Source organism: Elephas maximus, chromosome 9, assembly GCF_024166365.1.
Source record: "Elephas maximus indicus isolate mEleMax1 chromosome 9, mEleMax1 primary haplotype, whole genome shotgun sequence".
Classification (NCBI taxonomy): domain Eukaryota; kingdom Metazoa; phylum Chordata; class Mammalia; order Proboscidea; family Elephantidae; genus Elephas; species Elephas maximus.
Genome location: NC_064827.1, coordinates 31761529 through 31774397, shown reverse-complemented (window position 1 = coordinate 31774397; position 12869 = coordinate 31761529). Strand labels below are relative to the sequence as shown.

The 12869-nt window shown below is 41.9% G+C and overlaps 1 protein-coding gene across 9 annotated transcripts in view; it reads right to left on the bottom strand.

The window, feature by feature from the left end:
• Positions 1–12869, bottom strand: part of MTAP (methylthioadenosine phosphorylase) — an 80139-nt gene that overhangs the window by 25700 nt on the left and 41570 nt on the right. For all 9 annotated transcript variants that reach the window (XR_007518606.1, XM_049895431.1, XM_049895432.1 and 6 more), the window contains one exon: positions 1048–1150. Coding sequence is in view for 8 of the 9 variants with exons in the window: in XM_049895431.1 (XP_049751388.1) it covers positions 1048–1150 (103 nt within the window). In the remaining variant the exon portion in view is untranslated. The remainder of the gene's footprint in view (positions 1–1047; positions 1151–12869) is intronic.

The following is a 12869-nucleotide window of genomic DNA, read 5'->3' as shown; positions in this document are numbered from 1 at the left end:
TATTAGGAAGTTCACTTCTGAAAACACTTCTGACTTTCAAACCTGGGATTATAAGAAGATATAAGAAAACGTGTGGGCCAAGAAATCAACTCTTGGGTTGTGGTAGCATTTTGTACCCTGGGAGCTAAGGCTGTGATTTTTCATCTTAGACCACCATTGGCCTTGGCAGGACTGCCCACTTAGTTCTGAGAGTTTACTATCACCTTGGGAAGAGGCTGGGCAATGGCCAAACTCAGCTCAAAGGTAAAAAATATGTTATTTTGACAATTCTTAGATTATCAATAATAATAAAATTTAATAAAAGCAGTTACTATTCATTGGATGCTTTGTTACTGACAGCACTGCTCAAAGCAATCCATATGCATTAATTGTTTTATTCCTTAGAACAGCTGTATGAGGTACAAACTATCATTAATCTTCAATTTATAAGTGAGGACACCTAAGCGGAGAGATGTTAAGTAACTTATCCTATTACACACAACTATTAAGCTGAAGGACAAAGATTTGATCCTAAGCAATCTGGCTCCAGAGTGTATACTTTTCACAAACATGCTATGCTATACTAAATGAGTGAAGAGGTTTCCTGAGAGCAAAATTGAAGCTTATAAAAGCGTAGGTTACAACTTTGAGTGGTTCAGCTGGCAGATGATTGAGTAGTTGAGGCACTATAGCAAAGGGAAACCAAAAGCCCAAACGAAACCAGGTGCCATGGAGTCGATTCTAACTCATGGAGATCCCATGTGTGTCAGAGTAGAACTGTGCTCCACAGGGTTTTAATTGGCTGATTTTTCGGAAGTAGATCATCTAGTCTTTCTTCCACGGTGCCTCTGGGTGGACTCAAACCGCCAACCTTTGGGATAGCAGCTGAGTGCTAAACCGTCTACATCATCTAGGGACTCCCAAAGGGAAACAACTCTTCATAAAACCTTGCATAAACTTTCCCTTCAGAGGGGAAGAAGGACCACCTGCTCAGCCAATTAATCTGGCTCTAGATGCCACCCCAAACCCTTATGGTTTATTTTGGTACACCTTCCAGAGACTACAAACCTCTCTCGTCTTGGGGCAGAATGGCTCAGCCATTGGAATATGGCACACTCCTCTGGCACAGGAACGACTCCCATCATAGAAGGTCTGAGGCCTTGTAGTGGTCCTACAAGACAAAGTGAGAAGGTTTGCTTGTTTGTAAAACCATCTTTCCATCACCCAGGGGCCAGTGATTCCACCGTCTCTAGACTGACATCTTGGTCCTGACTCCAGAATCAATAGCTTTGGAGAAGCTGAAGGCAAATGGTTAAAAAAAAAAAAAAAAAAAAAGCAGCTTTGGGATGGTACTTGGCTTTTCTGGCTCTGGGCTGGTAGCAACCAGGAATTCGAGTGTCTGTGATCTGGCTGCTGTGACAGGCTACCGGCTAACCACACCTGTGTGTAAATACGACTCACTAGTGGGCTCAGGGAGGGCCGTAAAACATTTAAGAAGCCAACACGAAAATCTGCAATCGTCGCTGAATTAGAAGATTATATACCGAGCCCCACATACCCAGCAACCAGATTCAACAATTTTCAAAATTTTGTCAAACTTGCTTCATCTGTTATTTTTTTCATGGTCGCAAATCCCAGGCCTTATGTCCCCGTACTTCAGATGCATCAAAGCATGTGGATTATTTTCCATCACAATGTCACTATCACACCTGATAAAAATAACAGTAATTCTTTACTATGACCTAACATCAGGCCATATGCAAATTTCCCTGATGGCCTCAAAAATTGTTTTTCAACAGCTGCTTTGTTAGTTTCCGGGTCCAAAAGAGGTCCTACCTTAGCATTTGGTTGTCATGTCTCTAAAACTGGGAGTAATTCCTGCTCTCAACCCCTAGCCTTATTATTTCATGCCACTGACCCCACTGAAGAAAGAAGCTATTATCCTGCCACACATTCTGGAATCTGTCTCTTTGCTGTCTCCTTTACTGTGTTCCTCTAGATCGCCATTATCAGTTCTAAAGCCTCTTAGTTCAACATTTTGGTAAAGCATTTTTATGACCTTATATGTGGCCTGGAAACCCTGGTGGCATAGTAGTTAAGTGCTACAGCTGCTAACCAAAAGATCGGCAGTTCAAGTCCACCAGGAGCTCCTTGGAAACTCTATGGGGCAGTTCTACTCTGTCCTATAGGGTCGCTGTGAGTTGGAACTGGCTCGACGGCAGTGGGTTTTTTACATGTGGTCTATTCTAGAGAATGTTCTATGTGCACTAGAAAAGAAAGTATACTTGGCTGTTGGGTGGACTGTTCTGTATATGTCTATAAGGTCGAGTTGGTTGATTGTGGCATTTAGATCTTCCGTGTCTTTATTGAGCTGCTTTCTGGATGTCCTAGCCTTCACCAAAAGTGGTGTGTTGAAGTCTCCTACTATAATTGTGGAGCTATCTCCGTTTTCAGTGCTGTTAGAGTTTCTTTTATGCATCTTGCAGCCCTGTCACTGGGTGCATAAATATTTAATACGGTTATATGCTCCTGGTATATTGTCCCTTTAATCATTATATAGTGTCCTTCCTTATCCTTTGTGGTGGATTTAACTTTAAAGTCTATTTTGTCAGAAATGAATATTGCCACACCTACTATTTTTTTGACTGTTTGCTTGATATATTTTTTTCCATCCTTTGAGTTTTTGTTTGTTTGTGTCTCTAAGTCTAAGGTGTGTCTCTTGTAGGCAGCATATAGATGGATCTTGTTTTTTAATCCATTCTGCCACTCTCTCTTCATCGGTACATTTAGTCCATTTACATTCAGGGTGATTGTGGACAGGTATGAATTTAGTGCTGTCACTTTGATGTCTTTTTTTGTGTGTTGACAGTTTCTTTTTCCCAATCGATTTTATGTGCTGAGTAGATTTTCTTTATATATTGTCCTTTCCTCATATTTGTTGTTGTTGATTTTGTTTTTGCTGAGTCTCTATTTATTTTATTTTATTGTAATGAGTAGGATTGTTAGTCTCCTTTGTGGTTACCTTAATATTTACCCCTATTTTTCTAAGTTTAAACTGAACTTTTATTTCTTTATACCGCCTTGTCTTCCTCTCCATGTGAAAGATCTATGACTACATTTCTTAGTCCCTCTTTATGATTTGGTAAAACATTTTTGAATCAACAAAAGAAGGGCTAACATTAATTCCAGTGCCAAATCCTCCACCTCTTTCTCACTAGAAATTCTCAGAATAAATCACTTTCTATGTCCATTCAATTGTTCTACACTTGAACACATGAGTAAGACAGGAAATGGCAAGTCCTTATCTTCCCTACAGAGGGAAGGAGAGCAGGGGAGAGATGGGGCAGGGGAAAGCCAACAGGGGAAGGTAAAATGTCCTCTGATGTCCTCTTCTGTGGGTGGGAGTGTGGGAAACGGCACTAAGAAACACTTTTACTGGTCTAGAGAGAACAGTGCACAGCTGGCCCCCCTCCCTACCAAAGTTAACCCATTACTTCCACCCCCTCACATACCAAGCAGGAACATGAGCTAGACCGAAGCAGTCTCACCCAGAGATGAGGCCTCAGCACTTTGGAGGAATGAAAATCCTGTCCGTGCTTCTCCCAACCCTTTGTGTCTTAAGGAGAAGGTTAAGTCATCCCCATCGCAACTCCAGATGGGGTTGAAAAACAGGTCAGATGACTGTTGCAGCCTATATAAATAAGGGCTTTTTTCTTTTTGTAAAACACACCCATAAAATGGTGGCTTTGGCTTGTTTTCATTTCAGTCTTCAATGAGTCAAGTATTAGCAGAATGCCCACTTACACCCGAGATTAGTATGAAAAACAGGACTGCAGAAACCTCCAGCAGCTCTATCCAGTAGATGTCCATTAGGCAACACTCCATCTTCTCTATCTCTGTTCCTTCTCTCTTCTATCCCAGCCCTTCTTTGCCTAGTTACTCCTCTCTCTGCTTTGAACGCTCACCTTAAGATATAATATTTATTACATTACACTTTGTTATGCTATATACATGTGATGTTTGACTACGGTCTCAATCCTCTCCCTCGGGTGGAACATTTTACATTTTTTTCTTTAAACAAAGCTTGCTATCAACTATATGACTTTTAGCACAAGGCCTGACCTTTGTGATTCTCCATCTTCCAATAATAAAATATGGTATTGTTCTACCCACTCATAATGGCATTATGAGGATTAAGGGGGCACTGGAGGTTTAGGGTAGAATTCTCACCTTCCACGTGGGAGACCTGAGTTCAATTTCTGCTAATGTACCTCATGTGCAGCCACCACCCGTCTATCGGTGGGGGTCTGCATGTTGCTATGTATGATGCTGAGCTAGATGCAGAGCTTCCAGATTGAGATGAACTGGGAAGAAAGGCCTGGCAGCCTACTTCCAAAAATCAGCAGTGAAAACCCTATGGATCACAATGGTCTGATCTGCAACCAATCATGGTGATGGCACAGGACCAGGCAGCATTTCATTTCACTGTGCCATGAGTCGGGGGTCTACTCAATGGCAGCTAACAATAACAAGAACAACATGAGGATTAAGTCAACAAAGATGCCCATCCCACAGCCGCTGAAAAAGTGAGTTTCTGGGCTAGAGACAGAACTGGAGTCAGCACCAAGAAAAAGGCCACACAGTGGAAACAAAAGCTGTGACTCAGAGCGCACAAGCTTCTAAGAAGCAAGAGAAGGAGCTGGCTCTGGGGAAGAGATGAAGGCATTAAAACCAACCCATGGTTTCAGGGCTATACTATCAAGATGCTGGAAGGGAAGGTGCAGATGAGAAATGCCTCTTCACTCAATTTGCCCACCTACGTGGTTTTGCTTAATGAATTTGTGTCCATGCATTCAATGAAACGTTTAATGACTAAACTTTTCCAGTGATTGTAAACTGTACCACTTACACACAGCATAAAATGAGGTAATGCTACTTATGCTGAAATTCTCACGGAGAGCAATGGGGCTCTCGCCCGAGGTGAGCAGAGAACAGCCCCAAGGGAAATTCTAGAATGAAAATGTGTGTAGTAATTTTAAGAACTCCTGTCCTCCCTTTTGTTTGTCACGGAGAACTCTGAAAGAACCCTGGAATAATTGCCAGTAAAGTCCTCACAGAGCAGACTTCTGCTTCTTGATCGAGCCTGGACAGGAGGCTTACACGCCTGCCAGCTCACGCCACAAGTACTTTCAAATTCCAGCCAAGACAGCTCTTCTGTAAACAGAATTGCAACAATTCACCCTCAGGCTGAACAGGAGCTCTGGTGGTGCAGTGGTTAAGTGCTCAGCTGTGAATTGAAAGGCCATCAGTTCGAACGCACCAGCGGTTCCATGGAGAAAGATGTGACAGTCTGCTTTCTTAAAGATCACAGCCTAGGAAACCCTATGGGGCAGTTCTACTCCGTCCTATAGGGAAGGACGCTATGAGTTGGAATTGATTAGATGGCAACAGGTTTCGATATGCAGAAAATACAGGAAATCTACTTTTGTACTTGGATTTGAATCTTTACTGAATTTCTGTGCGGTCTTGAGCAAATTAGTTCATCTCTCTAAGTCTGTTTCTTCATGAAGGAAGCATCAGCAATACCAACACTTATACACTTGATTATGTAAGAAAACCAGTTGTCCTTAAGTCAGTTTTGACTCATAGTGATGGAGAACTGTGCTCCACAGGGGTTTCAGTGGCTGATTTTCTGGAAGTAGGTTGCCAGGCCTTTTTTCCAAGGAGCCTCTGGGTAGACTCGAACCTCCAACCTTTTGGTTAGTAGCCAAGAAGATTAACCATTTCCACCACCCACCAAAACCAAACCTGTTGCCCTCAAGTCTGACTCATAGTGGCCTTATAGGACAGAGTAGAACTGTCCCATAATGTTCCCATGGAGCAGCTGGTGGATTTGAACTGTTGACCTTTTGGTTAGCAGCTGAGTGCTTAACCACTGTACCATACCACCCAGGGACTCCATACATGAAAACATGGCTGCAAAAGCCTCAAGCAGCTATATCTCAACATACTTTGATACAATAATACCCCCATCTTACATGTTAAACCCGAGTATGAGGCTGGATAGTAACATTTGTTGCAAAGTATTACTACTACTATCCCGTTGAGGAGTCACGAGGGTGACAGTAGTCCCTTAAACCACCGTTTAGATGAACTCAGGTGCAGAGGGCTCAGAAGTAGAAGCAATCTTTTAGTGCGGGTCAATGGAGAACACCTGCCAGATAGACTGTAAGCTTCTTGCTGAAAGCAGCTAGGTCTGCAGCAGTGACAGGTGAGCACCTTTCCCTAATAAAGGGGCCCCGTTGGGATAGGCACAGTCCCTGAGCCGTCCAAGTGGTTAAGTGCTGCATTACTACCGAAAGGTTACCAGTGCAAATGCACCCAGAGGCACCTTGGAAGACAGTCCTGCTTCTGAAATGTCATAGCCTTGAAAATGCTATAGAGGAGTTCTATTATGCACACACCGGGTTGCCATGAGTCAGAACCGACTTGATGGCAACTAACAACTACAACAACATGAGGAGATGAAATTGGAATCTATTCTTGGTCCCAGCTGGATACAATTCACCTCAGGCAACATCAAACCCACTGGCTGGAAGGACACTGATAGGAAAATGTGTTCTAGCCTGTGGCTGAGACGAATGGGAAGGATCTCACGCCTCCCACAACAACCTACACCAGGGACGAGAGATTTAGCAGTGGCAGTTCCATCTTACTGAGCTGCAGAAGAGGCATGGTGTGATAAACAGAATAACAATCTCCCAGAGAGGTCTACAACCTAATCCCTAGAACCTATGAATATGTGACCTTACATGGCAAAGGGAAATTTACGCTAACAACAGAATGAAGGTTGCTAATCAGCTGACCTTAAAATATAGACATTATTCTGGATTATCTGGGTAAGCCTGCCATCACAAGGGTCCTTAAATGATGGAGACAGAAAAGTCAATGTCAGAGTGATGAGATGTAAGAAGAAATCCATCTGTCGTTGCTGGCTTTGAAGATGGGAGGGGGCCACAGGCCAAGGAAGGCAGGTAGCATCTTGACAGCAGAAAGGCCTCCAGAAAGGAATGCAGCCATGCCAACATCTTGATTTTATCCTAGTGGGACCCATGCTGAATCTTAACCTCCAAAACTGTAAGATGATACATTTGTGTTGTTAAAGTTGCTAAATTTGTGCCCATCTGTTACAACAGCAATAGGAAGCTAATACACATGTTTACATGATTTGAGAAATGGCTTCTACAGCAATAAACGCTTGGGGCTGAAGGTCTGCCCCCTACTTTTGCTTCAATCAGTAAACTTTCGAAGCTAGGGGACTGCTAATTTCACCTCCCCGTTAACTTAGGATCCCACTGGAAGCAGACTTCAGGGACTAACTGATCTGACTGGTTTTTACCACTCACTCACTAGCTGTGTGACCCTGAGCAAGTCACTGTAACCTGCAACTCATTTTTAAAATGGGAACAATACCACCTACCTTATATGGTCGATGCAGGAACTGAATGAGATCTAACAAGAAGCAAGAGACCAGCAGTAGTAACTGGCTTATGGGAAATCTGTTTTCGTTTTCTCATCTGCCAACCTCAGAGTATGACGCTTTCATGGTCCTCTAGTCAAGAGTAACCAAAAAGTTGCTTGAGTTTGTCGAACAGAAATACATCATAGGAAAAATTAGTACGAACACATACACACACAGAAGCCATGGAAGGGTAAATGCTAGATACCATCAGGAGAAGTGAGTTCAAAACAGTCAAGGCGAGAACACAGGCTATTTTCAGACACACGGGGAAAAAAGCCTGAAAAGGGAAGGAGAGAATGGCTGAGTTGTTGCTTAATGGGTACAGGGTTTCTGTTTGGGGTGATGAACAATTTTGGAACTACATAGTGGTGATGGTTGCTCAACACTGTGAATGGAATTAATGCCAGTGAATTATACACTTAAAAAATGGTTCAAAAGGCAAATTTTAGGTTATCTACATTTTACCACACACATACACACACACACACAAAGGTAATGCCAGGAAAGAAAAATAAAGTCCAGAAAAAAGACTGACTGGTAGGTTGTTTCTTGAATTGAGATGCTAAAAAATCTGTTGATTAAAATTTTTCCTTTGAGGAGGAAGAGCTGCAAACAAGCTGAGGGAAAAGAGCTGGCCCACAACAAAAGCAAACACAACCCATAAACATTTGAGGGTTTGGACAAGCCCTGGTATGCAGGAACCTGAGTCAATTAATGTATTGTCAAAGCAGGACAACAGCTGCTCATAAGAAGTGATTTTGGGGAATTGATTTCACCTCATAGGCGGACAGACAGACACATTCAGTTTTTAGAATAACCAAACCGGTTGCTATTGATTCTGACTCATAACAACTCTTTAGGAGAGAGGAGAACTGCCCCACAAGGGTTTCAAAGGCTGTAAATCTTTAAGAGAACAGACTGCTATATCTTTCTCCTGCAGTTTTTAAGAAAGCAACATAAAACAAACAAATAAAAAAACCCAAAACAAAACAGAAAACTCTCTTTTCATTAGCGCCCAAGCTCTGGGGGAAAAGAAGGGCGCTCGGTCAAGTTGTAGATTCTGTAGTGCTATCACGGCAAATGTACCCACCTTCACACCCAGTATTCCTCCCATCCTATTGACGTTGAGTCAGTTCTGACACAGAGCAACCCTATAGGACAAAGTAGAACTGCCCTATGGGGTTTCAAAAGTTGTAATCTTTACAAAAGCAGACTGCCACATCTTTCTCCCATGGAGCGGTTGGTGGTTTTGAACTGCCTACCTTTCAGTTAACAGCCAAGTGATTAACCAATATGCCACGAGGACTCCAACTGCTGGGAATTTACCCTACAGTTATAAAAATGCAAATAATAAAAATAAAAAATAAACCCCAATCTGTTGCCATCAGGTCAATTCCAACTTACTGAAATTCAATATGACAGAATACATCTGCACCACAGGGTTTCCAAGAAAAAAAAAAAAATCTTTATAGAAGCAGACTGAGCAGTTGATGAGCAGTTGAGTGCTTTAACCACTGTACCACCAGGGCTCCTTCCCTAAAGTATGTTCATATAAAAGGTTATGAACTAAATTTTCCACTTACAAGGCTGCTAAAATAAATGATACACCCATCAACGGAATACTGTGTAGCTGTTGGAAGAATGTGGCGAGTGTCTAATTACAGCTGTGGGAAGCTAAGAGATATAAAGAAAAGGGAAACTAGAAAATTGAAAATAGTATAAAATAAAAAGAAAAAGTGTTCTTGTTCTACAATTCACATGGTCACACAAACACATAAGTACAGTTTTTCTCTCTGTTGAAAGAATCTAAATAGGATACAAAATGGATTGTTTCACAATGTGCTTAATAATATGTATTCCATGGATGTACCATCATTTATTTACTTGTTACACAATGAATGTGTAACTAAAAGCGTTTATGACTGGTGTCTCTACACAAGCATCCTTGTACATGCGTTTCTTAAGGTCAAATATCAAGAAGAGGAGTTGCTGGGACAATGGACATGAACATTTTAAAATCCTGGCTCTGACACAGGTGGCGAATCACAATCTCTTTGGGCCTCAGTTTTCTGACCTGTTAAAGGGGATAATAAGGCATGTGGGAGATGCCTCCTAGTGATGTGATAATTAGCAGTACCAGGATCATAGTATTGTTGTTGTTAGGTGCCGTTGAGTCAGTTTCAACCCATAGTGAACCTATGCAAAACAGAATGAAACACTGCCTGGTCCTGCACCATCCTCACAACTGCTATGCTTGAGCCCATCATTTGGGCTCCTGTGTCAATCCATTTTGTTGAGGTTCTTCTACTTTTTTGCTGACCCTCTACTTTACTGTCTCACATACTTTGGACATGTTACCATGGGGTACCAGTCCCTGCAGAAGGACATTGTGCATGGTAAGGTAGAGACGGTCACTGAAAATGAGGGAGACACTCAACGAGATGGATTGACACAGCGGCTGTAATGATGGGCTCAAGCATAACATTGATTGTGAGGATGGCACAGGACTGGACAGTGTTTCGTTCTATCGTACACATTGGAACCGACTCGACGTCACCTAATGACACCTACTTTACCAAGCATGATGTCCTTCTCCAGGGTTTGGTCCCTCCTGATAATATACCTTAAGTACATGAGACGAAGTCTCACCATCCTCCCTTCTAACGAGCATTCTGGCCGTACTTCTTCCAAGACAGATTTGTTTGTTCTTCTGGCAGCCCATGGTATATTCAATATTCTTCACCAATACTGTAATTCAAAGGCATCAGCTCTTCAGTTTTCCATATTCATTGTCCAGCCTTCTCATGCATATGGGGCAACTGAACATACCATGGCTTGGGTCAGGCGCATCTTAGTTCTCAAAGTAAACATCTTTATTTTTTAACACTTTAAAGAGGTCTTTTGCAGATCTGCCTAATGCAATGCTATTTGATTTCTTGACTGCTGCTTCCATGGATGTTGATTGTGGATGCAAGTAAAATGAAATCCTTGACAACTTCAATATTTTCTCTGTTTGTCACGATGCTGCTTATCGGCCCTGTTGTGAGCATTTTTGTTTTCTTTATGCTGAGGCGTAACCCCTAAAAGCTGTAATCTTTAATCTTCATTGGTAAGTGCTTCAAGTTCTCATTGCTTTCAGCAAGTAAGGTTGTGTTACCTGCATATCACAGGTTATTAATGAGTCTCCCACCAATCCTGATGCCAAACTCTTCTTCATACAGTCTAGCTTCTCAGATTATTTACTCAGCATACAGACTGAATTTAAGTATGGTGAAAAGATACAACCCTGATGCACACGTTCCCTGTTTTTAAATCGCTCAGTATTCCCGTGTTGTGTTCAAATGACTGCCACTTGGTCTATGAACAATTAAGTGTCCTGGAATTCCCATTCTTTGCAACGTTACTTATAATTTACTATGATCCACACAGTCTGATGGCTTTGCATAGTCAGTAAAACACAGGTAAACGCCTGGTATTCTCTTTGTGATCTTTAATGTTGTGTGTCAACTTGGCTGGGCCGTGATTCTCAGTGGTTTGGCAGTTACGATGCAGTTTGGGCAGTTGTATGATGATGTGATCATTTTCATGATGAGATTTGAAATAATGTGATCACCTCTGTAATGGAATCTACTGTGAGTAGCCAATTAGTTGAAAGGGAGTTTCCTTGGGGGTATGGCCTGCACCCAATATAGATGGACCCTCTGGCAAGGCTGGCCAGCTTTTGTTCACTCTAGATCCTGAAGCTGGCTCCTGTTTGTCTGATCTCTGGTTCTTGGGACTTGAGCTAGCTGCTTACCTGCTGCCTTGCCTGCTGATCTTGGGATCTGTCATTCTTCACAGCCTGTGACCAAGAGCCCTGCTGTATGACCTGCAGATTTTGGGTTTGCCAGCCCATGTGGCTACATGAATCAGGAAAAGCCTTCAGCCTGACCTGATCTGGGATATTCCAGCCTCCATAACTGCATGAGCCATTTCCTTTATGGTTATTTATATGCTTTCCTGGTTTTGCTTCTCTAGAGAACTCAGCCTAAGACACTCTATTTTCTGCCAAGATCCACCTATCACCAGCAATGATATCCTCGTTATATACCCTTTTCTGAATCTGGCGTGAATTTCTGGTAGTGGTACTGCTGCAACTCTTTTTGAATTATCTTCAGCAAAATTTTACTTGCATATGATATTAATGATATTGTTTGATAATTTCCACATTCTGTTGGATCACCATTCTTTGGAATGGACACAAATATTCATCTTTTTCAGTTGTTTGGCTAGGTAGCGACTTTCAAATTTCTTGACATAGACAAGTGAGTGCTTTCAGCGTTGCGTCCGTTTGTTGAAACATCTCAAATGGCATTCAGTTAATTCCTGGAGCTTTGTTTTTCGCTAATGTGTTCAGTGCAGCTTGGACTTCTTCCTTTAATACCATTGGTTCTCGATCATATGCTTCCTGAAATGGTTGAACGTAAACCAAGTGTTTTTGGTACAGTGACTGTTTATTCCTTCCAGCTTCTTTTGATGTTTCCTGCGTTGTTCAATATTTTGCCCACAGAATTCTTCAGTATTGCAACTCAAGCCTTGAATTTTTTGTTCAGTCCTTTCAGCTTGAGAAATGTCAAGTGTGTTCTTCCCTTCTGGTTTTCTAACACATTTCATTTTAAGCATAAGAGCTATAAAAGCAGTTACTAGTGTCATCACTAAGCAGCTTGGTATTTTCACTTTAAGTATCATGGGCACTGATCCAGGTCAACATATATAACTTTAATGAATGCTTTTTATAGCTTCATGACACCCCACAAGGTGGTTACTCAACCATTGCCTTAGGATACTCACTTAGGAAACAATATGGACACATCCTTGTACAAATGTCTATAAAAATGCACCATTTGGTGTTTTTATTCTTAGGAAAAAACTGTAAAATGGGAAGGTTGACTGGAAAGCAATACACATTTTAACTGGTGAAAGGAAGGGCAAAGGAAGATGATGAACTTATGCCTAGTGGCTGCCATTTTTTTTCTGTAAAGAAAGAGGTGACATTCTTCATGAAGAATGCAGGAGATGGGCAGGAAGCTGTGAGAGAACAGCAAGCATTTAAAATGGCTGCTGACAGGAACTGGAGAAGGAGTTAAGCAAAGGTTTCCTGTGTCATTCTTCACCATAAACCTCCATTTGTACTCATCAGCATCCATCTTCTGCCTAAGAGGTGGAAAGAAACTGACTATGTACTTGACTTGAGAGCACACTCAACCTCTGGGGCCTTTATAGGGGAAGGTAGCAAGAACTTAGAAGCAAGAATGGCAAGACTTCTTCTTGATTACTTTGGACATATCATCAGGGAAGATCAATTGCTAGAAAAGGATATCATGTCTGG